The sequence below is a fragment of the Carlito syrichta genome, unplaced genomic scaffold (genome assembly GCF_000164805.1).
Source record: "Carlito syrichta isolate Samal-C Ts95f unplaced genomic scaffold, Tarsius_syrichta-2.0.1 Scaffold123370, whole genome shotgun sequence".
NCBI lineage: Eukaryota > Metazoa > Chordata > Mammalia > Primates > Tarsiidae > Carlito > Carlito syrichta.
The window spans coordinates 778,730-804,095 of NW_007067466.1; the positions used below are offsets into that span (position 1 = coordinate 778,730).

The 25,366-nt window shown below is 48.5% G+C and overlaps 1 protein-coding gene across 1 annotated transcript in view; it reads right to left on the bottom strand.

Annotated features, from left to right (window-relative positions):
- The window catches only part of CHST15 (carbohydrate sulfotransferase 15), a 90,137-nt gene that overhangs the window by 11,494 nt on the left and 53,277 nt on the right, over positions 1-25,366 (bottom strand). The window contains exons 2-5 of the mRNA XM_008048352.2: positions 20,833-21,901; positions 19,760-20,099; positions 17,431-17,577; positions 13,755-13,911 (exon numbers count right to left, since the gene is read on the bottom strand). Of these exons, the coding sequence (XP_008046543.1) occupies positions 13,755-13,911; positions 17,431-17,577; positions 19,760-20,099; positions 20,833-21,375 (1,187 nt within the window). The 5' untranslated portion in view covers positions 21,376-21,901. The remainder of the gene's footprint in view (positions 1-13,754; positions 13,912-17,430; positions 17,578-19,759; positions 20,100-20,832; positions 21,902-25,366) is intronic.

The following is a 25,366-nucleotide window of genomic DNA, read 5'->3' on the forward strand; positions in this document are numbered from 1 at the left end:
TTTTTACCACCCGTGAATGTGCAATCACGCCATGTAGGTGACAATGAAAGTCAACGTACAATCACCTTAACTAGTGTTGCTTATGAAAACACTACCAGCTCTCTCCTCTCCCGTGTAGACCGGTCACCTCCCTAGTCCCTCTGAGCTCCCGCCCTTCACAGGGCCACCTAAGCTCTCCCAGACACAGACTTGTCTACACGGGGCCCTAGCAAACACCAGCAGTTTTTATGCCGGTGTTCTTTCTAGTCGTCTCAGGCAACAGCTCTGTTTTCACAGAAACAGAGAGCTTCAAGACAACGCCAGATCACCAAAATTGTACAATGGCAGAGAGGCCATGAACATTTAACACACTTTTCCATTACTCTCCCCTCTTCTGAAGGAACAAAAACAAGAGCATCTGTTGCTCTTACGGTATTACAATTCCACATGAAATTCCTGGCCCTTTTCATAGACATTCCTGACATTTTAAAAAAAATGATGAAATGTGTCTTTCTAGATTGGTAGGGACCTGTTTTTTGACATAACGCAAAAGCACCCCCACGTATGCATGGTAAACACCTGCAGATCTGTTTACCCACAGACACGAATCTGTTCCTGCAGACACCACCCACATGTATGGAAGAATGTTGCCACACAAGAACTGATAGCCTTCCTGAGCCAAACTCTAGTCGGGCTCTTCTGAATCCTCTTCTCAAGCAGGTCTCAATCTTTAGACCTCCAAGTCCATCTTTGCATCGCCCCATTTTAGCGAGAATCCTGCTGTTAAATACAATTTATGGGAGACCGCTGTTTTGGACTGAGTTTTTGCGCCAGGCCCCCACAGACCAGACCAAGCTGGAATGGAGTCATGCCAGGTGCCCTGTAATCGCACCGAACTGAGAAACAGGCCAGTTTTCAAAACAACAGGACATTCACAGCAGTCGTTCAGATGGAGCCCAGCCCATCTTAGCCAGCATACTAAGAAAGTACCCCCTACTTCCACCCTATAAGGAAAGTAGTTGAAATGACCAGTCTTCTCTTTGTTTTCTATTTCTACTTCTTCTGCCCTTTTCTGCCGATAAAGGTCACCCCTCTGCTAGGTTCACAGGAGAACCTTACTATTACAAGTGTACGATGCTGCCAGTTCATAAATTGTGCCCTTAAAAGCCAATTCGATCTTTAAACTAAATGTGTTAAAATTTTGGTTTTCGACATTGCTAAGTCTGTTTAGTCAAAATCCCCCACCCTTGATCACGAATCACCACCCTACGGATCTGATTGGGTTTCTCATCTTACGCCATTCCCCAGGTGAGGTCTGGGCACCTGGCCCATCTTCAGCAAGAATCCTATTAGATCAGTAGAGTCAAATCCTCCCCCTTACCCCTGACGTTTCCACCTTAGTAATTTTCCATCCATCACTCACCCCCACCCCGCCCTGATCCTTGGCCTTAAATCCCTGCTTCTCCTTGTTGTATTTGGAGTTGAGCTCAATCTCTCTCTTCTACAGCAAAACCCCAACCCAGTGGTCCCTGACCTTACTGCAACAGTCCCGAATCAAGTCTTCCTTCCTCTTTTAACAAACAGCAGAACAGTTTTTTTTTTCCTTTAACAGAACTTTCAGATTGAGTTTCCTCTTCTTTTTCCTCCCCTGTTTGCAGAGAGGTTCAAATCCTGCTTTGTCACAAACATCTGAAAGGGGACTTTGGTTCACCATAACAAACAGCCTCTACCTCCCAATTGGATGCTGTAGTTGGTTAAATTGTGGCCTCCAAAAAGATATATCTAAGCCTGAACCCCTATACTTGGGAATGTGACCTACTTAGAAACAAGGTCTTTGCAGACCTAATTAAGTTGATGGTCTTAAACCCACAAGAGAAGAGGCATAGGCACAGGGGTAAACAGCATATGAAGACAGAGGCAGAGACTGGAATGATACGTCTGCCAGCCAAGGATGCCAAGGACTGCTGGAAGCCAACAGAAGCTGGGAGAGAGGCATGGCACAGATTCTCCTTCAGATCCACCGAAGGGACCAGCCCTGCAGACATCTTGATTTAAGACTTCTGGCCTCCAGAATCACGAGAATAAATTTCTGTTGTTTAAAGCTACCGAGTTGGTGTTAATTCATTACGGCAGCCCCGGGAATCCAGTACAGATTCTAAGCCCCAACTCCAAGGAAGACTAAGGAGTTATTTTTGCTGACACTTCTCCCACCCTGAGACCTTGGAACAGCGGCCCCAAGCGTGCAGGAGGACGATGACCGTGGGGTGACTTCCCACAGGGGAACAAGAAAGGCCAACACAAACGGGAGCTTTTCCCTTCAGGGAGACACTGCTGGGATCTGCCCGAAGAATCAGGCTAATGCTTCACAAGAACGTGTTCAATAAACAACACTGTCATTTCTCTACAACTCCTCTCTGGGGAAGAAAGAATAAGTTAATAACCTTGGATGAGTGGAAGCCACTTGGAACTGTTAAAGCCATTCAGATTTTGAGGATGGCAAATATATCAAGAACAAGCAGCCAAGGGACCTCAAGAGATGGAACAGCTGCGCCATGTAACCAGGTGAAATGTCAAGACAAACCTAAACACCCACTTTTGGCCTTTAAAATCAGAGACCAGCGTGGAAAACACATAAGCTCATGGCGAAGCATCAGGGTGCTGCAGGGACACGGATGCCGCCTCGGGATGCACTAACAGAGCAAGACATCAAGAAGGTAGGAGGGTGGAGCTAAGGAACAGGCAGCCCAGACCCTAAAAGGACACTGATCTCCCCTGCTAAACAGGGAGGGGGAACGGGTTTTCTCTCCTTAGATGCACAAGGACTCGGCAGAAAGGAGCCCTGTCCCAAGCTCCCAAAGGACTGACCAGTGGATAGAAGGTTCAGGAAGAAAGACCGGTTTCATGCAAGGGGAAACTTATCCAGCCAGAGCATCCTAGCATGAGATAACCAGCCCGGGGTGGCAGGAACAGCCCAGGGAGGTGGGGAGGAGGGCTCCAGAGAAGCACAGGGCCCGGGACATCCTTCCAGCCCCGAGTTTCAAGGCTGCCCAGCCCCCCTCCGGCTAAACCACCTCATTTTCTTACTCTCAAACCATCCCGAACAGATGGGTGTTACATTTGGCCAGGACTGTTTCCAATGGCAATTCCAAATATAAGTCCAAATGCATTCCAGGCCTTCTGTGCTGCGGTTATTTTAGAAGGCTGCGGGTGCGGCCCGACAGCGGGCCTGCTCATGGGGTGCTGCTCGGCCCCTTTCCTGGAGCATGGGGTTCCTGGGAACCCGGCGGTGTGGCAGAGGAATGTGATGTGTGTGCTGGGGGGGTGCTCCCTCAACCCAGTGCCTCTGAAGGTGACCACCTCTCTTCCCACAGGATGAAGAGGGGACGGCAGTGAGTCTCAAAGCCGTACCACGAAAAATGTAGACAGCTCCCCCAAGACCACTGCTGAATTCCTTCCACGGTGTTTCCAGGGCGCTGCTCTGAGCCCACATGAACAGAGAGGTCAGTGTGCCAATCACTACCAAGCAGGAGCAGCTAATACTCCACGAGTTTCTCCTCTGGGCCAGGCTCTGAGTGATGTCTGGGTTTAGCCCCTGCAGTTTCCTCAGTCCCTGATGTGGACGCTGGCAGTTACGGGGGCAGCCATATCAGGCCCTGGGTGCAATGCCCTATGAGACGCACGCTACGCAACTTATGGGGGACAGGACAGGTGTCCAGAGAGGTTAAGGTGTTCGCCCACGGCCATGCAGCCCAGGAAGCTCCAGGGTGAGGACCCAAACAAACCCAGGTCTGCCTGACCTCAAGGCCCATGACCCAGCAGGACGTGGCCACTGCCTTTCTAGTTTAGGGAAGTAGACAAATCGATGGCTAGCCATTCGGGTCGATGCTTCTGGGTTTTGTTTTGGCTTTTTTACAGTTTGAGAGGGACAGCGATTTGGAACTACTTTTTAAGTAGTTATAGAACTACTTAAAAAGTCACAGGAGGCTGATAATCACAAAGTGTAACAGAGCAGCAAACAAGCATCTAAGATAAACTTGAGGAACTTCATCGCCATGGTCAGGAAAAGCAAATGTATTTGTGAAACATCATACCAGGCACCTAGAAATGACAGCAAAAACAAGGGGGTATCCGGGTGTCTATCACAAAGCCAGAACGCACTGTGTGACCTTGTATCACTTGGATAAACTAACATTCACTGGTTATTGCAATTGTTCGTTAGATTTTAACAGTTTTAGTCCTGAAATGATGATTTGCTTGATAACTGGCCTCCCTCTACCTGGAGACCTCTGCAAGGACCCGCTTTAATGTCACCAGTTTGGACAAACTCTCTATAGTGGTATCTCCTTTTGTAGGGTTTTCTTTCATATCATTTTTATATTGAGACATAATCCACATACTATAGGATTCACACCTGAAAATGGACAATTCGGTAGTTTTTAATGACACGTACAAAGTTGTGCAACCATCACCACTCCCCAGCCCCAGCCCAGCATGAAGAATATTTTCATCTCCTCAATAAGTGGCCACTGGTTTTAACATGGGTCCCCAGAGGAGCCCATGTCAGAAGTCACCAAGATCACCCAGCCCCAAAGGCACACAGAAGCACAAGCTCCAGTCTCAGCCTTAACTCGGACAAGGGCAGGCACAGCCTTGGGCTGCGACATTTCCTCCGGTTACTGCCTCAGCCTTCTCAGAGGACCACAGGGTTGAAGTTGTCAGCGGCTGGGGACAGGGGACGGCTCTCGGGCTGGGTCATTCAGTGATGCTGGCCTCATCTCCCTGTGCTCCTAGAACACCCGCTGGTCGGCTCCTCAGTGACACTCAAGGGAATACTCACATCTCCTCAGCCAGGAGTCCCCGAGAGGGGAACACGCTCGTGTCCTCCAAGTCACCCCCCACTACCTCACAATCCTGCAGGCACAAGAGGGTCGTATTAATGTGGTTACCACAAAAAAAGGCAGAGCCCCTGGCCTCATTAGTTTCCATTTGCCGGCATCCACATTTAAATCACTGATCAATAAATTCCCAACCTCTGAAATGCTGCCATCAATCATGATTATGCATATTTTTCCTACCAGGAAAAAAAAGGCCATTTCATGTGACCGGGAAGGAGGCCTTTTGTGCCACTGAATCACAAACCATGAATATCTCATCACAGGCACAAAGAAACAGGACTGGCCAGGCCAGCTTACTTGGAGAAAGAATCCAGGGTCACCTTAAGCTGAACACAGAAATGACACGGGGGAGGCTCATTTTCATTCAAATAAAAAATCCACCTCTGGGCCTAAAAACGTCCAAATGCATGCAAAGCTTCCTATTCACTGGGGCCATTCTCCTTCCCCCCCAGGTCCTTGAGCACAAATGACACTGAGTCCCCCCTTGTTTCTTCCAGAGCATCCAATCCTAGGGCCTTGATCAGTATCCATGACCTGGAAGGTAGAAGCTTCCGGAGGCAATACCACGCATGCTTTGTATCTCCAAGCCTATTATGGTTTCCAACGTCCTTTCTCATGCTTTGCCAGTGATCTTGCTGGCAGATGTCTCTACAGGTGAGAAAACGAATATGCACAGAGGACCAGCGGGCCGCCCCGGGTTACAAAGCCAGGCCTGGGTCCCAGGGTGTGAGCTCCTCATTGCACACCGGGGCTGCCTAGTCCGTGGCATGTGGTGCCACACCCTCCTTCAACACGGCCAACTCCCTAAGCAGCCCCAAGGCTCTTGGAGTGAGGGCCCCTGAACTCTACCTGGCTGCCCCAGAGTGGAGTCTAGGGCACACTTCTCACCTTGTAATCTACGCAGATACAGAAACAACGGGGCTCTTTTTCCCTAAGGCGTTCCTCTCTCAGGGAACCGCCCTTTCCAAACAATCCGTGTGGGAATGCACAGGACTGCCAAGGCCTTTGCAAACGTTTCCCAAAAAAATAAACAGGGCTCAACACACGGGAGTTTTCAGCTTAATGGTTTTTCTCCCACCAATAGCACGATGGAGTCCCTCACCAGGTGGTTGCCGCTGAATGGTCTTCAGAGAACACCTCCACAAAGGCCTGAGCTGTCCTTTGGGCCTGGGCGCTGCCAGGTCTCCTTCCCTGCTCTATGATATGAGGCCAGGCCCCTTGACTTTGGGTGGTTCAACAGCACAGCCCTATTAAAGTGACCTCATGCCGCTCTTAGGGCCCATATCAAGGTGTGTCAACCCAAACAGGCAGCTTCTGAAAAGCAAAATGCCTGAATTCACCAGGAAATCAACAGGCAGCTTCAGGAAAGACTTGCCACTGCAGTCTTCCTCAAGACTACCCCTTGTAACTCTTTGTCATGTAAAGTCTTAGAGAAAGAAAAGGAAAGAGCTGAAGGGAGGAGAAAGAAACAGAAACCGATCTGTTTGTCATGACCTCCAAACTCCCACGGCCTCTCTCCCTGTTCTGTCTCTTACCCACAGATATATTCTTCTAGCTTCCCTCTGAGATGGTTTATACCAAACATGAATCCCTCAGGACTGAGGAACAGCCTGTGTCTTAATCCTTGTGCAAGTCCGTTATGGAGAAAATATGGCACGACCTTCCCAGGGCTGGGGTTTCCTCTTGCACCTGAGAACACATCGATGGCTCCCAGGGGCATGGGGAAGTCGTGGTGTTTGGAGAAGGATCTTCATCACAGCCTGAGTAACAAGAGGGATTCTTGCTTCAAGTCAAAGTTCTACGGCAGCTCAAAAGCATCAGTCTGGCTCAGCTCCCTTCTGTGCATTCTGGTTCTTGGCTAGAGAACAAGGTGAGTCCAGGCTTTGGTGCCCACAAAGACCAGGGTCCTTAACTGTTCACAGAACTTTGCAAAGCTGAGAAGTCAACCTGCCTACGACTCACAGCCCATTCCCTCCCAGAAACCACCCTCAGCCTCACCCAAAGTTAAGCCTCCCCGGGAGGTCCCCATGCATGGGCTGGCACATGGGAGATGTCTCAGCTGGGGCAACTCTGAAGGGCGGTCCCAGTTCCAAAGCGCCCATGCAGTGAACTGTGACCTCTGCTGCAAATGTATCCGTAGCTCACCCCGCCCCACCGCCTGTCCTGTACCCATCACCCCTTCCAGGGGTTGTCCTCAAAAGCACTCCCATAATCCTCCTGCACACAAATGGCTGTCTCAGAGTCTGCATCCTGGTAACTGCTCTGTGATAAGGGTGACATGCTCAGATGCTTAGTCAGAGCTACATGGGCTAGAATCCCGGCCTGGCTACTTACTCTCGGTAAGTGACTTCACCCCCACTGCGCCCACATGCCTCACCTGTGAACACATAGCACAAACCCTCTCACCTGCTTACAAATCTCAAATGAGGCAACGTCTGAAAAGGGCTTAGCACAGAGCCAGGTTGGAGTCAGAGTTCATTGAGGACCGCTCCTATCTGCTCGACTAGATGTGGGCTCCAGGAGGACAGGCAATGAACTTGCCCTCCTAGGTACACACCACATCTACAGCACATCAAGGTGTTCGATAATACAGCCATGCACCACTTAATGATGGGGATATTTTCTGAGAAATGCACGGTCAGGTAATTGTGTTGTGTGAACACTGCAGAGTATGACACAAACCCAGATGGTACAGCCTACCACACGCCTAGGCCTATAGCTCCTAGGCTACACATCCACAGCAGGTGACCGTGTTGACGACTATAGGCAATTGTAATACAGTGGTAAGTACCTGCATAGCTAAACATAGAATAGAGGCTGTAAAAACACAGTACTATAATCTTACAGGACAATTATTGTATATGACGCGTGGTTGGTTGTTGACCAAAACACGTGGTATGTGACCGTGTTTGGTGAGTGAATGATTGGTTATGATTACTACTGTTATTAGCTACTTCTGATACCTCATAATAATACTAGCTAATAAGCATATATTTTCCACTTGTCTAGCACTGTTGAAACACATTACTATGTATATTAAGCCAATTAATACTCACAAACCCAGAGAGAGGACGTTTTCCCCCCATTTTACCGATGAGGAAATGAAACAGAGAGTTCAGTTACTTGCCCCAGGTCACAGAGCTAATGAGTGGCAGCTAGAGATCCAGTGCAGGCAATCTGGGCCCCAGAGGCCGTGTCCTTGTCACCATGACCCTGGTACACTCCCAGACACTGCAGGTAGAAATCATTCATCACCCTCACCCCCACCACACACTCTGCAGATGGAGAGAAATCAATACAACCAGGATTCCTGTCCAGACGCGTAGCCCCGTCACTACTCAGTGTCCCGACAAGCCACTGCATGTAAATGAAGGCATTTCGTTAAAAGCCTGGTTCCCTTCTTAGTTTATCGTCATAAACAGATGAATTATTGAACCAGTCCGGGAGACTGTTCAAAAAAATCAGTGAATAGAAGCAGACGGAGAAAACAACTACCCAGGTTCCAAAGCTCAAGGGGTTTGAGCTCGATTTTGATCGAGTTCTGATTCTTAACTGAGCTGTGGTCTCCTTTCCTTCGGATTCAGCTTCCTAAAATGTGAAAACCAACCACTCCTGTGGTGGTCGTTTCTGGGTATTGCATCAAGACTGCACACCAAATTGGAACCAAAACCAAAATACGGACACTGTAAAATCCTTAACAGATGGTGCATGACCCTACTCCAAATGTCCCCTGAATAAAATGCAGCTAGGCTGGAATGCAGCTAGGTTAGAGGGACCAGCATTCTTCACATTAAATGGGGGCTGTAACTGCCTCTGAGTCACGAGGCAAACTCTATCAACTGTCTCACAAATTAAGAGGCAGGAGGCTAATGTGAGATGTATTTGAAAAGAACAGTCTTTACCACTTAAAAACAGGATTAAACAAAGGAAAATTATACTTGCATTTGGTGGCTTCTTTTTAATTAACTGGACCGATTTAGCATAGGGATGCATCAATTTAGCTTTAAATTGCTGTGATCTCTGACAGAGATCGTGTATTCTTGGCTGGCCTCTCTGGCCATATGAACCATCCCATCTCCTTTTTCCCATTATCCTCTGTTCTCCAGGAAAAAAAAATGGACTTACCATTTACATTCTCCTCTGGAAAGTTGAAAGTGATATTTGACTTTGTTTCAATTCCAACATTTTCAAACCCTTTACCTTTGATCAATTGCAGAAATAAAGGCTAAATGTGAACCAAAAGCTAGAAATAGAAAATTTTTTTTGCCTCCAAGTCAATTTGTAGAAGGAAAAGAACCATCTGGGTCCACTCCAACTTGCAATGAGCAACTCAAGGCATCTCCCACTTGCAGAAGTGCAAGGTCACGGAAAGACTGAAGTAAGCGAATGGCCTGGGATCTAGTTATATGAGTGGGAACTTGGGTTCAGAGTATCTGTTTCTTCAAGAGTGACCTAAACACACAGTGTTTATCATCCTTTCTGGCTGAGCTAAGGAACGAGCCAGCCATTTCAGATAGGCCATGAGTCATGGGTTTCAAAAAAAGAAGAAATTCCTATTGTTACATATTTTTATACATGTTTAATAGGCGATGAAACAGCTGCTACTGTTAATAACTTTCACAGAAAACATGCACTTAAACACTCACTCCCTTTGTCACTGGAGTCGGTATCAAGCTGGAAGTGACTTCTCCTGGTTGCTTAGTGGGGGACCCAGTATCCTCAGGATCAGACAGAGAATGGGAGGTAGCTAACTTCTAACGGTCCTCAAGGATCCCTGGTTCTTAGTATTCACACTCTGTAGTTTCTTCTACTTGAGTGTGGCTGGATCTAGTGCCTTGCTTCTAACAAACATAATTTGGCCATGGTGATAGGATGTCACTCCCATGGCTAGGTTACAAAAGGTCATGACTTCCAATCTGCTAACTGACGTTCTTCCTTGCTGGCTTGAATGAAGCCTGCAGCCATGCTTGGGAGGCCTAGCAGCAAGGTATTAGGAGCAGCCTCTCACTAAAAGCCAGCAAAGAACCAAGGCCCTTGTTCCAGGAGCCCACGAGAAACTAAATTCTGCCTCCTACCAAGTGAGTTTGGAAGCAGATGAGACCCGTCGAGCCTTCAGATGAGACCTCAGCCTTGGCTGACACCTGGACTGTAGCCTTGTGAGAGATCTGAAGTAGAGGACCCAGAAAAGCGGTGCCCAGGTTTCTGACCCCCAGAAACTAACTTGCGATGCAGCAGTAGATAATCAATACAGCAGGCACCATGAGCACTGGGTTAGTATCCTGCTGCACATTGCTGGCAGTAGCCTGCTTTCTCCTCAGCACCAGAACATTTGTCCAGAAACTAACTTGCGACGCAGCAGTAGATAATTAATACAGCAGGCACCACGAGCACTGGGTTAGCATCCTGATGCATATTGCTGGCCCAGTAGCCTGCTTTCCCCTCAGCACCAGAACATTTGTCATGATGAACTCAATGCCCCACTTCTCAGCTAAAGCAGCAGCTCCCAGAGAGCAGGCACTGGGTCCTCACCACCATCCACCGTCATTATTCACAGGGCCCAGCACATGGCAGGAGCTCCGTAAATATTTGAATTGATGAACTATTTGTGTTAGGTTGAGGACCGGGGAAGCAGGAAACCTTCACCTTCGATTCCTAATATTAAAAAGGTACTTGTTCTTATGAAAATAAAAGAAGAAAACATGGGGCCGGGCTCGGTGGCTCAGTCTGTAATCCTGCACTTTGGGAGGCCGAGGTGAGTGAATTGTCTGAACCCGCGGGTTCGAGAACCGCCTGGGCAACTTGGCGAGACTTCATCTCTGCAATAAATCAAGAAAATGAGCCAGGCGTGGTAGCGCGCTCCTGTAGTTCCAGTTCCTTGGAAGGCTGAGGCAGAAGGATTGCCGGAGCCTAGCAGGTCGAGGCTGCGGTGGCCGGGAGCGGCCACTGCACTCCAGTCTGGGCGACAGAGTGAGACTCCATTCGACTCAAAAAAAAAAGAAAGAAAACATGGTGGCTACTTGAGAGGAACGTGTCATAGACCGTGGGGCTCGACCCAGGTGGCAGGCTTGGACCGAGGTCTGAGAGGTAAGCTTGGCAGGTCCTGTTCCTGGCTGAGCCATCTGCACCTGGAAAGACTGCTGTCCTGCCTGCTCAGAGGTTCACCTTTATGGTGCTGGTGTCCTCAGAGGCAGAACCAGAATTCTAGGAAGAAAGGGACACACTTAGGGAACCTGGTTCCAGTCTCCAACCAGAAAACATGTGGTCTTTAACTTTTGCATTCACCACTCTCTCTGCTCACAATGCTTGATCCACCTTTCATCCTTGCTTACTTGGTAAACTTTTAATCATCCTTCAAAACCCAGTTCGACATCAGCTCCTCCTGCTCAAACCTTTCTGGCCCTCCCCACTCAGAAGTCCACTCTCCTCCCTCCCATTCTGCTCTGGCTGAGCCTGCAGGACCCTAATAATCCAGGGACACACCTGTCTTCCCTAACAAACCAGGAGCCTCTGTCTCTCCAGGACCCAGATTAGAGCTGACACACCTCAAACCCACTCCTGACAGACCAGTCCCCACCTCTCTGTGCCCGGAGAGCTACAAAAGACTGCTGTTTTCACTCTCCCAGCCCCCCGAGGTTGAGGCACCCTATGACCTCCCTTAGAATGAGGAACTAGGGAGAAGCAACAGGAAGACATTTGGTGAACAGAGAGTGCACTCCGGAGAGAATGTTCCAACCTTGTGAACCTCAGCTGGGGGCTGAGACGAGGAGGGAGGTAGAGAGAGCAGCTGTGAAAACACCTCAGTGGGCGGCGAGAGGTCAGTTCTGTCAGCAGGCCTCTCCCTTCGAGGCTGACGGTTGTGTCATCGTGAGAGTAGCGCTGGTTTGTGTCAACTGCTCTCAGACCAGGGGAGACTGGCCGACTCCATGAGGAAAAGTCCTGCCCCTGAAGCATGGGACCTAGCAGGTGGCACATGGCAAGGGACAGCAGGGTCAGTGGCTTTCTTGGAACCAGAGTGGACAGATTCTTGAGGCCAGAAGATGCATGGGAAGCAGGGAGTAAAAGCACGTGGTCCCTGCTGGCCAGCGTGGCCCCAGGAGAGAGAGCCAGCATGTGATCAGCTCAGCTGATCGGCTCAGCTCTGGCCAGGTCACCCTCAGAGGAGCACGATCGCCGCAGAGGACTCCACCAGAGGAAGAGCAACTCAGGAGTGTGACTGGGGCCGACACGAGAGCACATCCTTCGGGGACAACAGTGCAAGTGGAAGCACCAAGAGGCAAGAATGTTTAGTCACACCTACACGTACAAACACGCACACTGATCTGCACAGAAAAGAAATCTGGGAGAAAATACGCCAAAACAGAAACAGTCGTTATCCGGGTGGGAGAGGATTGGTGTTTTGGAAAACAGTTTTCCTTTATAGTTTTCCAGTTTATTTTCTAAAACCCCCACAACAAACATGCCTATTTCTTATAACTGTCAAAGATGTGGAGCCAGGAAGGCGTACCACCTGAGGAGAACACAAGGGGTGTGGATCTCCCGGGACTCACCCCACAAGCTGGCAGTGCATAATCACAGGAATGTATTGATAAGAGATCATCACTCTGGAAGTTAGAGTCTGAAATCCGGGTGTTGGCAGGGTTGGTTCCTTCTGGGGGTTCTGAGGGAGAATCTGTCCCATGCCTCTCCCCAACTCCTGGTGGTTGCCAGAAAAACCTGGCACTCCTCGGCTTACGGCAGCATCACTCCAAACTCTTCACATGACATGTGCCCTGTGTCTTAGGATGGGGAAGGGGCTACCCTAAGACAGTATGACCTCATGATAACCTGGTTACATCCGCAAAGGTCCTATTTCCAAATAAGATCACAGTCATACAGAGGACTTCAGCCTATCTTTTGAGGGGACACAATTCAACCCATAACAATATAGTTAGCCCGAAGGAAAATAAGACACAAAGGGTTTGTGGCCCTAGTCTTTAAATATTGGCAGGCTCTTCCATTTTGGAAGGATTCAAATTCATCTATGTGGCTTTACAAAGAAGAAATGGAATCAAAGGGTGGACGCTCCCCAGACAGACTCGGTCTTAAACAGCTGTCCTAAAAAGAACACAGCTATCCTAAGCTAGACTGGCCATCCTGGGTGGAGAATTCCTTGTCTCAATGGGCCTTGGACCAGACTGACCACCCCCCAATCTCTGATGTGGCATTGGGAGGGAGCGTTGGACTTAATAATTTTAAGGTCCTGGCAGCCCTGAGATTCTGTGACCTATACAGGCATCAGCCAAGATGTAAGCATTACCCAGCACTGGGCAGGCCACCTGCATACTGGCTATGCAGTATCATGATATCTTGGCTCCACCCAAACTGGGCAGCCCCTGATCTTAAAAACAAGCTGCTCTGTCTGCCATTGTTCTTTTGGTCTTTCAAAGAAAGCTGGAGACTACACATTCAGAGTTGGTTGATGCCAACACATCCCGACTTGGTTGATGCCAACAAGGTAAAGGAAGGCATCAACCAAGTTGGGAGACATGGAACTCCAGGCGTTAAACCACATAAAGAACTCCCACATTCCTGATTTTAAGGGTGTTTCCATGCCCTGACAGTACCAAGGAACCACCCTACGTCTCCAGGTCAAGCCTGCTAGAGGCTGAAGGCCCACAGACCAGGGTCAGAACAGCTAAGAAACAGCCTGCAGTTTGTTTAGACACAGTGAGGACTGCCCCAAGAATAATATTTACATAAGAAATAGCAGTAACATTGCAAGTTAAGTTTGTTTATTTTTTTTAAAAAAGAGACAAAATCTTGTTTGTGGTGAGAAGAAAACACTGTCCTTCAAAAGCACCTCTTCCTCTCACCCCAAATAGAAGACATAAAGCCACTCACCTCTCCACGGGGTCCCTGAGCATGACAATCAGCTTGGCATTTGGTTGGAAGGCGTGGATGAAATCCTGGGTCAGAAATGGTGGCTCGCCGTCCGTGCTGTTGTCATAGAAAAACATCCAGGCATTGTTATCCCACATCGTGGAGGCACTGGCCTCACCTGGAAACAGAACACATCGCAAGTGAACAGCAGCGGGACTATGGGCTCTCACAGAGGCGCCCTATGTGTCGGAGGCCAAATTTGATCCCAATGCCTTCCTCCTAGACAGCAGAGAAGGGCGAACTGGTCAGTCATTGCCAGCAGATGGGATTCCAAGGGGAGGAGGATGGACGCCCACCGTGCCACAGTCACACCCTAATTCCACCCCAGATACCTCTGTCTGGAAATTCAGGTGACCCACACAAGACCAGGTAGCCCCTGGTTCTCCTCTCTCCAAGGTGAGCAAAAAATAGCACCTTCACTAGCATCTGGAACTCCCCATTTTGCAATATTCAACTTTGCTCATGGCGCAGAGCTCTGTGAAATGCTAAAGGTTCACTGAGAATGTACTGGAGTTTCCTTTCAAAAGTGTCAGGGGTAAAGGAATAGTTGAGAACCTAACCCTCATTAGGAAATCAGGCACGGTTTGCATCTGTCTTTCCTTGAAACCATCATGGTTAGTCGCGGGGCGCACACTAAGACCAAAAGAGAGGAAGGCTTTGACAGAAGGCTCACTGGCCTCAGCCCTGGGTTCTGTCTCCTGTGTGGCTACTGCCTGCATGTGGTTGGTGTCTACTCAGTGCTGACCAGGTGAACAGCCACTGGGACCCAGACTGTTTCATCATGAACTCCGTGACTGAAGGGCAAAAATGGCAAACACACAACCTAGAACAGAGACGAGACCAAGACACAGATGCTTCAGCGCCACGGACCTCTCAGATGAGGGAGTGAATTCCCTGGGGTTTTTGTGCTGCTGTGGTGTGTTTGTTTGTTTTTAGGAAAGTCTTTAGAAATTTAGAAAGAAAGGCAAATCAATCCCTCGGCTCTGCACTCGATTTCCAGACATTTTGCCTAGTACTAAAGGATACATCTCAACGTCACTTATTCAGGCAAAATCTGCGTCAAAAGACCGAGTCTCTGGTCAGTGACAAGTACATCAAACACTGCAGGAAGTCACCAGGGCCTCATTTGTTCTGCTGGGTGTGTGATCACGGTCAGGCCAACAGCTCTGTTCTGGCCTATTCTTTTTTTTTTTTTTTTTTAAGAGATGATACCATAGGATATAGAAAAGACAAGTTAATCAGAAGTTGTTTTGAAAATTCTACTCACAGTGACTAAAGGAATAATATAAAGACAAGTGAGCTCTCTACCTAAATTGGCACAGATTCCATCAAATATCAAAAATGATTAGGTTCTAGAACCACAGAAGCATTCGTCCATCCACCTGTCTGTCTTCTCTACATCCATCCACTGTCCATCCTTCATCCACCCAAAAAGCATTCATGTGGTGTCTAATCTGTGCTCCAAATTGTGCTTGGCACTGGGGACAGATGAGGACATAAGCCACGGCCCCTCCCCTTCTCAGACCTTAAAAACTAAGAAAGACAGTTCAAGGAGCAAGGTACCTCCTGGGGTACCCTGGGAGCAGATGCAGGGTCCTTTCACATGTCTCAAGTCCCAGGCCCAAGGTCAGCCATCAAATTCAGGCCACTCGAGTCCTGAACCTCCTGTGTGACTCTAGCTGTTAGCACAGATGGCTGAGAAAGGCCCTTTTCAACCTATGGGCCGAAGATGATGAAAGTCTCTCCTATCTCTGTCCAGGGTCTAACCAGGAGGAAGAGTTGAAACAGCTGAATCACATTTTAGGGCTGGGAGGAGCCTGGAAACGACCTGTCTCAACGATCCCACTCTACAGACATGCAGACTGAGTCCCGGAACAGGAAAAACAACTTGTCACATGGCACAGAGCTGGTGGTGAGCACAGGCTGGATTACATCTGTGTAGTCTTCATCTGCTTCTCTACCCTGCCGGTCACACCATGGAGCTACCGTAAAACTCACCAAACTCTGCTTTAAGTAGACCTCAGCACAGTAATTTTATTCTTTGTTCTTTATTCAATCAAGAAGTAAAACCAGGAAACTAAACCAAGGCTTTCCTTTTTCATTCATTATCTTAGTGTCTGTTTCCTGGACCAAGAATGCATATTTTCAGCTCTTTCATAAAAACATGAGATTTTCTCAGAGGCATATGGTCTGCGAGTTACAGTGAAATATATTAGGTTTTTCATTTGGGGAGTTTGGACCCCCAAGTTTTCAAAAGACTAGCTAATAGCCAATTTATACTGGAGGTGACGCCCCGTGACCTGATTTCTTTGAGTTAAAAAATCGAATATATAAATCAGGGCTGAGGACATAAGACTCCAAAGTAAAAACTCATCTTTCAAAGGGCTGATTGCAGTTCCTCTTAGTAGCTAATTGTTTCATTTAATTTGGAGATTCAAAATATTACAGAGCTAGGAAAATTAAACAACAGATCACTGCCTCAGATCAACAATTTAAGCAAAATATGTGATTAAATCTCACTATTTCAAAAGACAGAAGAGGATAAATGTCTTCGAAGTCGAATCCAATAAAAAGAGTCATGTCAGATGAATCAAATCTAGGGACATAACCCACAGCATGTGAACCACAGTTAATAATGCTGTATTGTAGCCGGGCTCCACGGCTCAGCCTGTCGTCCCGCGCCTTTGGGAGGCTGAGGTGAGCGGATGGCCTGAGCCCGCGGGTTCGAGACCCGCCTGGGCAGCGAGACCTCATCTCTACGATAAATCAAAAAACCAGCCGGGCGTGGTAGCGCGTGCCTGTAATGCCGGCTACTCGGAAGGCTGAGGCGGAAGGATCGCCGGAGCCCAGCAGGTCGAGGCTGCAGGGGCCGAGAGCGGCCACTGCACTCCAGTCTGGGCGACAGGGTGAGACTCCAACTCAAAAAAATAAAAAAATAAAAATAAAAAATGAATGAATATGTTTATCTAGAAATCATTCTTATGAGTATTTAAAACAAATGATTATCAATCAAACAGCCTCCTTTGGAATGCCCAAAGGCATTAGGTTGACAGGTTTTTTAAACAGCTATTCGTCATAGGCAAGGTGCGAGGGCTGTGTCCATTCCAGGAGACGCTGTCTCCATCTTTATAGGTCCCAGCAGCCAGGGATTACAAAAGCCCTAGGTCATACATCGATGACTAACCAGTTAATCGCATTTGTGAATTCCCATCCCAACTTACTCCGGTCAGTAGATCAGGAAAAGAAGTCAATATGTCTGCTTAGATAAATAAAACCAAAAAATGGCAACTTTTTTTTTAAAGCCATCAGCTATCCTTCTGTAGAATCAGAAAGTCACCATTTCTGCTTCATAGCAAAAGTGATTATGTGAACACTGGAGAGGCAAGGGTGCCAGCCAGGTGCGGAAATAGAGGCTCAGCAGAAGTCTGCATCAACCAAACCAACGATCTGCGGGTGAAGCAAATCTGGGCTAGGCCCAGAGCATGAGCTGGGTTCCCAGAGAGGGTGCCGAGACCCCAGAGCATGAGCCAGGATCATTCCAGAGAGGGTGCCGAGACCCCCAGAGCATGAGCTGGGACTCCAGGGAGGACACCCCACCCCCCCACCCCCTCCTCCCAAAGCGACAAAGAAGCCATACCGATGATGATTTTATTCACATTGCTCTGTTCCTTAGCAGCGCTGGCCTGCAGTGCTTGATGGATTTGGTGTGCGGCCAAGTCAAAAAGGTCCAGATAATCTTCCACGGGGTAGCGGTCTCGCAGTCCATCTCTCAGGCGGACGATTCCTACAAGAACCAAGAAACAGGAGTTACTGGAGGAGTTGCCACTGCTTGGTTGTGGCCTCCTGGAGAGAAACAAGAGAGGGACGGAAAGCCCAAGGGGCCTGAGTCCAGCAGCCAAAGCCTCAGCCCAGCTAAGCTTCAGAAGGAGGCAACTGGGGATGGGGTGCAGGTCTCTGCAGACCAGCTGTCCTCTTTTGAACCCTGCATGCTTCATGGGGCGGAAGACACTGCCACTAAGCTGGGCAGTGGCAGTGGCAGCGGCAGCTTTGAGGCTGGCCAACAACTCAAGAGTGATAAACATATGTGCTTGGCGGGCCAGAGAGTTTGGAGCTGTACAGGAGGGAAGCATTGTGTCCAACAGGAAGAAGGAGAAAGGGCAGACCACGGGGGAGAGGGGAGGAACATCCAATAAACTCCACGATGTCATCTGCATCATGGCCCAGCCAGTATCTTCCTGATGTTCTCTCTCCTGACCTGTTCAATCAAGCGGCCCCGTCCATTGGTCCAAACAATAAGGGGAACTGATCAACCCCTGGACAGACACCAATTTGGAGAGAAGAAACATAAAAAGATTCTGGCATCATTGTTCACAACAGCAAAAACATGGAACTAACCGTGCTGCCCATCAAAAGAGGACTGACTGGATAAAAAAAAAAAAATTGTGATACATATACATGACGAATATTACACAGCCATAAAGAAGGACAAAATTATGAACTTCACAGCAACCTGGATGGACTTAGAATCTACAGTACTGGGTGGCCTATCACAGAAACAAAGAACTGAGTGTGACATGTACTCACTTATAAGTGGAACTTGAACAATTATCGTAATACTATAAGAAAAGGATTGGCAGTAGTGGGAAACTGCCAGGGGAGGGAGGGACACACCTCCACAACAAATGAACACTTGTATACCTAACCCTGAATTGTACCCCGTATCTTTAAAATAAAAAATAACATAAAAAAAGATTCTGGCATCCGCCACATACAGCCTAAACTCACCCTCTGCCTTTAAAATGCATAAATTTCACTTGCAAACATTTTTAAAACACACTGTTCAACACCGCAGCTACTAAAGTCAATGGAAAGTGGAAAGAGGACATTCATGGCCAAAACAACAAGAGGTTCAAGGTGACATTGAAGACGAGATTCCAGAGGCACGCCTCTGTCTTTCCTCTTTCCTGCCAGCGGAAAGCTGGTTTTCATTAAGGGGAAATCACCGTGGGCTGTGGGGGGAGCAGGGGAGTGTGTTCAGACATGCCCAGCGAATGCGCAGGGACATGGAACACGGAGACTTGGCTCCTACCACGGCCACTGCTGAACCACAAAAGAAACATTTACACTTTCGTTCACTCCAGGATGAACAAGGGGGTGGAATTAAACGTTTGTCAGGAAGCACATTAAGAATTGGTCTAAGGAAAACTTTGAAGGTTCCCTTCCAGGCAACCTGGGTCTCTTATGTAGAAACGCCCTCGTGACCTGCACTCTGGCTGACAACAGGCATGTATCACCCCTTAGCTCCGGTGACCAAACGTCTCCTGGCAGAAGGGAAAAGGTTACGAAGAGGAAACAGTGACCTGAAGGCTGCAGGGTGCCGGGGCTGCTAGAGCAGGGAGGGGCAGACAGTGCACATGCCCAGCCCGTGACAAAGGCCTCCAGAACCATCTCCATGTGGTTTTCATACCAAACCCATGGGGCAGACAGGGCAGGCCAGAGAAGCTGAGGTCCCAAGCAGCTCTGTCTCCTCCAGGTGTGGGGGCTGCAGCTAGAACAGCACAGGCTGGGACCGGCACAAAGTTGGGAGTCCAGAGCCCAGGCCATGTGTCCCTCACTGGCCTAGCCACCAGCACCTACCACACACGGCTGGGGTCATGTGCCCAGGCTCTCAGGACAAGACCAGTTGCCCGTTCCGCCCCTATCCCCTTGCCCTGCACACAGCTGGCACTCAGCCAATGCTCACTGAGTGGTTGTCAAGCAGGTTCCAGCCCCTGTTGGGTCTTTTGCTCACGAACCATCTAACGGCAAGTGAATTGTCAAAGCTCTCTGCCTCTCAGTGTCTTCTTCTCCTCTCCCCAACCCTTGCTCTGGAGGAGCCTCACACGGACCCCCGGCCCTTTGCCTAAGGAAGGAACCAACGGGTGAAAGAATGAGACCAGACAAGAGCCCTGGCACACAGCACTCACCAAACCGCTTCCGGGTCCACCAGTGAGGCTCCTTGATGGCGGAGAACTTCACCTCTGGGTGCAGCCGCAGGCGGTCATAGAGGTCGGTGGTCCCGCACTTGGGCTGCCCGATGATGTAGAAATGGGGGAGGCAGCGCAGGCGGAAATGCTTCCCATTGGCGTGGGACAGGTGGCCCCAGAAGGCCTTGCGGAGGGCGTCGAAGGTGGAGCGGAACCGCTTGGAGTACAGCACGTAGGAGTTGGTCAGGTAGGGGTCGGTGGTGTTCCGCCCTGAGAACTCCTCGTACCAGCAGGGGCTCTTGCTACTGGCAAGGAACTTACTGGGGATTACTGAGAACATCTGCAACGAGAAAGAAAAAGAGGGACAGATGCAGAGGCAAGACAAATTAGCAAGGACACATTCTAGCCACAACGTGGACAGGTCCCGATATGGATAAGAGTGCTCAGATCTGAGCTATGATTTGACCCTGATTAAAAAAATCAAACCCAGCAAAACGTGGTAGACAGCCAATGACTACGTTTTGCTTTTCCCCAAATTAAAATAAAATGGAAACAATAAGGAGAAAAGTTTAATCGTTCTACCGTAAATTTACCTTTCCTGCACTTAAACACACACAGCGATCAAATGAAATCAAAGAGTCAGAATCTTTTTACAAGTTGCGTCTTTAAATTGCCTTCAGCGACAGAAATATCGATGAGGACAGAATATAAACAGGAAATCAGATTGCATCTAACTTGAAAATCCCAAATGATGGTGATCTGCAAGGGAAACTTTAGCTACCGTAACCACATTTCAAGCAAGAAGTCCTGGGATACGATGGCAAGAGGGGCTGGCCCTGAAACATTTCTAGCTGTGCTATGCAGGGCAGCAGATTCCCCTCTTGATGCTCGCTAGCATAAGCAGACAGCACTCTCTCTGTGTGTTCTGCTCCATGAGGCTGTCCAATTATCCTTGCTACATCTGAGACATTTTTAAGTCATTTTCCTTCTGTGTTCCCAAAATGGTGCCAGCATAGGAAGCATCCACTCTTTAAAATCAATCACTCCACCAAGATTAGCATGAGGCTACTCACATGCACTTCCTGCTTCTTGAGGTCCTTTAAGTCTGGGAGTTGTCTGGTCGTGAACTCAATCCTGGCTGCGATGCTGCTGATAATTAACTTAATGCTTGGATAGTCCTTCACGTACGAGATGTTATTTACTGGCGGGGGGTGATGTTCTTTCGAGTCGCTTGGGTTTTCGCTGTCCATCAAGCTGGGGTTGCTGGGGAAGCCTCCGTAATGGAAAGGCGATGAGATCAGAAGCTCTTGGTGGGCCCCAGAAAGGATGTAAGAAGCCATCACCAAGGTCATGATTATCAGTCCAAAAACAAGGCTGCATCGCTTGCCCTTCTTAAAGCGCAAAAACCCACCCCAGTTCTCGTTCCCTTCAGGCCTCACTTCGAGAACGGCAAGCAAGTTCATCTGCTTACCGTCCACGCGAAACAGAATTTTGTTCTCTCCTTTGCACGTGGGGCACGCCCGGGGACCGTGATGGGCAGCCCCTTGGCAGCCGGCCTGCTGTGTGTGTGTGTCGTCGGGTAACAACTGTATGCAACAATTAATGCAGTGCCTCATGGTAGTGCCCTTGGACCACGGGCTTACTGAGCCATGGGGGAGCCCCCCAGGAATCCGGGTGCACGCAGGTCGTGCCGGAAAACTTTAAGGACGTCCTGTGATTACATAGGATGACTAGAAGGCATGAGCAACGAAAACTTACAGAAATGAAGAAATGAGCAGACACCGAAGCGCTAGAGACAGAGAAAGCACATTCTTTGGTTCAGCTCTGAAAGGCAGCACAAGGGAGTGATCTCCAATCCTCATGTCCTATGAGAGCTACTACAACCACAGGGAGGGTCACAAGTTGGGGAGCAGTTCTGCCTATCCTTCAGGTTTTTCCCATGGCACCAAAAAAAGTGGAAGAATTGTCACTGGAGAACACAGAACCACACGAGAGATGAGAAGAAATCATGGCCTTCTCCCAGACAGACGGATCGTCATGCCATCCATGGGGGTGCCTGTGAGGACCTCAACTTTGACACCCCGAGTTCCTTTGGAATGTTTCCTCTTCGTGGGGAGCAGACTCTTTAAAATGTCAGATTTCCTAAACGAGAAGAAGAGAAGTCTTATTTCATTATGTGATCATTGCAACACCCAGGGCTCATCTTCCAAGGAGGAATAGATGCCCATTCTCTGTTTTCCACTGCTAAGATCCAGTCAAACCCGCCTGGTCACAAGCAAATTATACGGATAAGGGCCAGGCGTGGTGGCTCAAACCTGTAATCCCAGCACTTTGGGTGGCCGAGGTGAGGGAACTGCCTGAGCCCACGGGTTCGAGAACAGCCTGGGCAACTTGGCGAGAACTCATCTCCACAATAAATTTAAAAAATGAGCTGGGCATGGTAGCACATGCCTAGAGTTCCAGCTACTTGGAAGACTGAGGCAGAAGGATCGCCGGAGCCCCAGCAATTCGACACTGGAGTGACCATGAGTGTGCCACTGTGCTCCAGCCTGGGTGACAGAGTGAGACTCCAACTCAAACAAAAAAAGAAAGAAAGAAAGAAAAGAAAATTATAAGGATAAACGGAGGGCTTTCAGCCCCTTGTGCTTGGCATTGAGGCTCAATCTCCATCACCAAATGTGGCCCCAATACCAGCATTCCCAGCGCCACGTATCTCGTGCACAGCCCACATGTCTTCTAACATCTCTGTTTTTGATGGATCTGAGTTATGGGTTCCCCTGCATCCCAGGTTTTTGTGATCATTCTCAGATTCGTGCACAGTCAACAACTAGGAATTTGAGGGATGGGTTGAAATATCAGAGCTCTGCAGGCAACAAAAAAATCTGAAGAAGGGTAAGGAGGTAGATGGTTAGGAGGAGGGCAGGTAGAAAAAAGACAGTTTCTTCCCCCTACCCCTCTTCCTATAGCATCAGTCGTCTCTTACCCACAGCTACCCTCTATTATCAGATTAGGAAGCAAAAGTTAATGAAAATTTAGAAGTAATGAAATGATTCTCTCCTTCAGTAGAGTGTATCATATAAAAAACCATTTGACTTTAAGTTATTAAGCAATTAAATCCAATGTATAGTATTCCCCTGAGTAACACTGGCACTTCAGACCCTGAAATAATTTTTCACTTTCATTGTCCTGAGGAAGACACGATTCTGAAAAACCCATTAATAGAATCCTGTGGTTATAACATGTCTTGTTGCACAGATGACACGTCCTCGTAGATGTCTTTAAAAAAAAGCATCAGGCCGGGCTCGGTGGCTCAGCCTGTCATCCCGCGCCTTTGGGAGGCTGAGGTGAGTGGATTGCCTGAGCCCACGGGTTCGAGACCCGCCTGGGCAGCGAGACCTCATCTCTGCAATCAATCAAAAAATCAGCCGGGCGTGGTAGCGCATGCCTGTAATTCTGGCTACTCAGAAGGCTGAGGCGGAAGGATCGCCGGAGCCCAGCAGGTCGAGGCTGCGGTGGCCGGGAGCGGCCACTGCACTCCAGTCTGGGCGACAGAGTGAGACTCCAACTCAAAAAAAAAAAAGCATCAGATGTGCCAAAAATGAGACCGTCTTAGTTTCTAGCAATCAGAGACCACCATAACTGGCTGTGTGAGCTTCAGCAAGCCATAGTGCCTCTATGAGCTTTGGTTTCCTCACCAGTAAAATGAGGATAATAAGAATACCTCTCTTACAAGTTTGTAGCAAGTACTAAATTAGCTACCACATAGAAAGACTTTGCATAATGCCTGACACATATTTAGCATCCCATAAAGGGCAGGTAACATGGACAATAATAGCATCACCAATGATTACTATCATGATTTTTAATTGTCAGTGAATGCCCTAAACACGTCAAATGGAATCGAAGATGGGAGACCCTGTATCACATTATTTTAAGCCTTAGCGATTGAGAATTGCTCAAGGGTGATACACTCACCTCCAACTCCACACAAACCTCCCAAGCCATCCTTACTGTCCCCAGAGAGGTGGCATTCACGAACCCTACATTAAAGCTTCTGTGTATCGTAGGCTGAAGGACTGAACAATAAGAACTCACCAGAAGAAGCATTCATTTTCTCTGGACTGAAATGCCCATGTTTTCTCAAAATATGGTGGCCAAGAAATAGCCAAGCAGTGTTCCCCAAAACGTCTTCCACCCACAAGATGCTCTGCTGGCTACTGCTAAGTGCTCTGTGCTTAAATTATATGGAAGAAAGGTGGGATAGGCATAAATACAGAGAAATCTGTACAGCAGGATTTTTCAGGGCCTTTGGTAGGCTAATAAGCCTTGTGAATTCACAAGAGAGGAGTATAATAATGAAATTACAAAACAGAATCGGCCAAGGAACCTCACGATGGTCTCAAGGAACCAGTCTGGGAAAGGCTGGTCAGGATAAAAGCTGAGATATGAATCAGGCAGAGGCGCTGGGGCAGTTGAGACAAGGGGGAGGGTGGAGTTGGGAGGAGAACACTCTGGGAAGCCAGGCCAGACATTTCAGGCCCCACGGCCCCCTCCTGTCCCTGAGGGCAGCTGGAGGGACATGTCAGGACCCTCAAGGCTCAAACCCCTGTTTCAAACTTGCTCAACCACCCCTGACCCATCGCTTGGTACAAACAATTCTTCCAAACTAAAGAAACAAAAGGGCACGATCCCCTACTTGGAAACTCCATCACTAAAGCCAAGAAAACATTTTTCCGCACGTCGAGAACAAGGCCGAGCCCGGGTTAAAAATGAGACTCCAACCAGCAGCTCGGTGGGGAGCGAGTTCGCACCCTTCTGTCTTTCTGCCGCAGAAGGTCTAATTAGATTCTTTAAAAAAAAACAAAACAAAACACGGACTTTGAAGCTCCAAGACAGGAATGTACCTAATCTGGACCCAACAGAATGGGCAAAACATCCCTAAACAAGATCAAAGGTATCTCATTGCAAGCAAAATGATCAAATAAACCTGGGGAGTCGGGAGAGCTGACAGTCTCAACAGAGAGGAGGTGACAACAGAGCTCCTGGACAGGGTGAGACAGAGCATCTGTGTGCTAGCAGTTGCCCCTCCAGCCAGAACCACCTCTCCAAGTCTCGCTTCCTAAACAGAAAGAACTAGGGAGACCATTCAAGGTGCCCGAAGAGCCTTAGAACAACACGCAGATTCGGTGTTCTCTCATCTCCTATCATTCATTCATTTGTTCTATCATTCATTCATTCGCTCAACAAATACCTTCTGTGTGCCAGGCACAACCAGGCGGAAGTGGTGATGCCAAGATAAATATATGTGTGTTGGGTCGTCATGCCCAGTTGCTGGTACATAGCTTCTAAAACCCTCAGAATTTGATGAGTCATAAGGTGATAGGAGCATCTTTCACTATGTGTAACAAGGCCTTTTCAACCATACCTGAATGTTTGCTTATGAGGTGACTTTCGGTGGGCTCCCAGATAGCCCCAGGATGGGGGCTGGTCACCAGAAAGACCAAGCCTCGATTAGAATCTTGGAACTTTCTTTTTTTGTTGTTGTTGTTGTTTTTGTTTTTTTTTTTTTGAGTTGGAGTCTCACTCTGTCACCCAGACTGGAGTGCA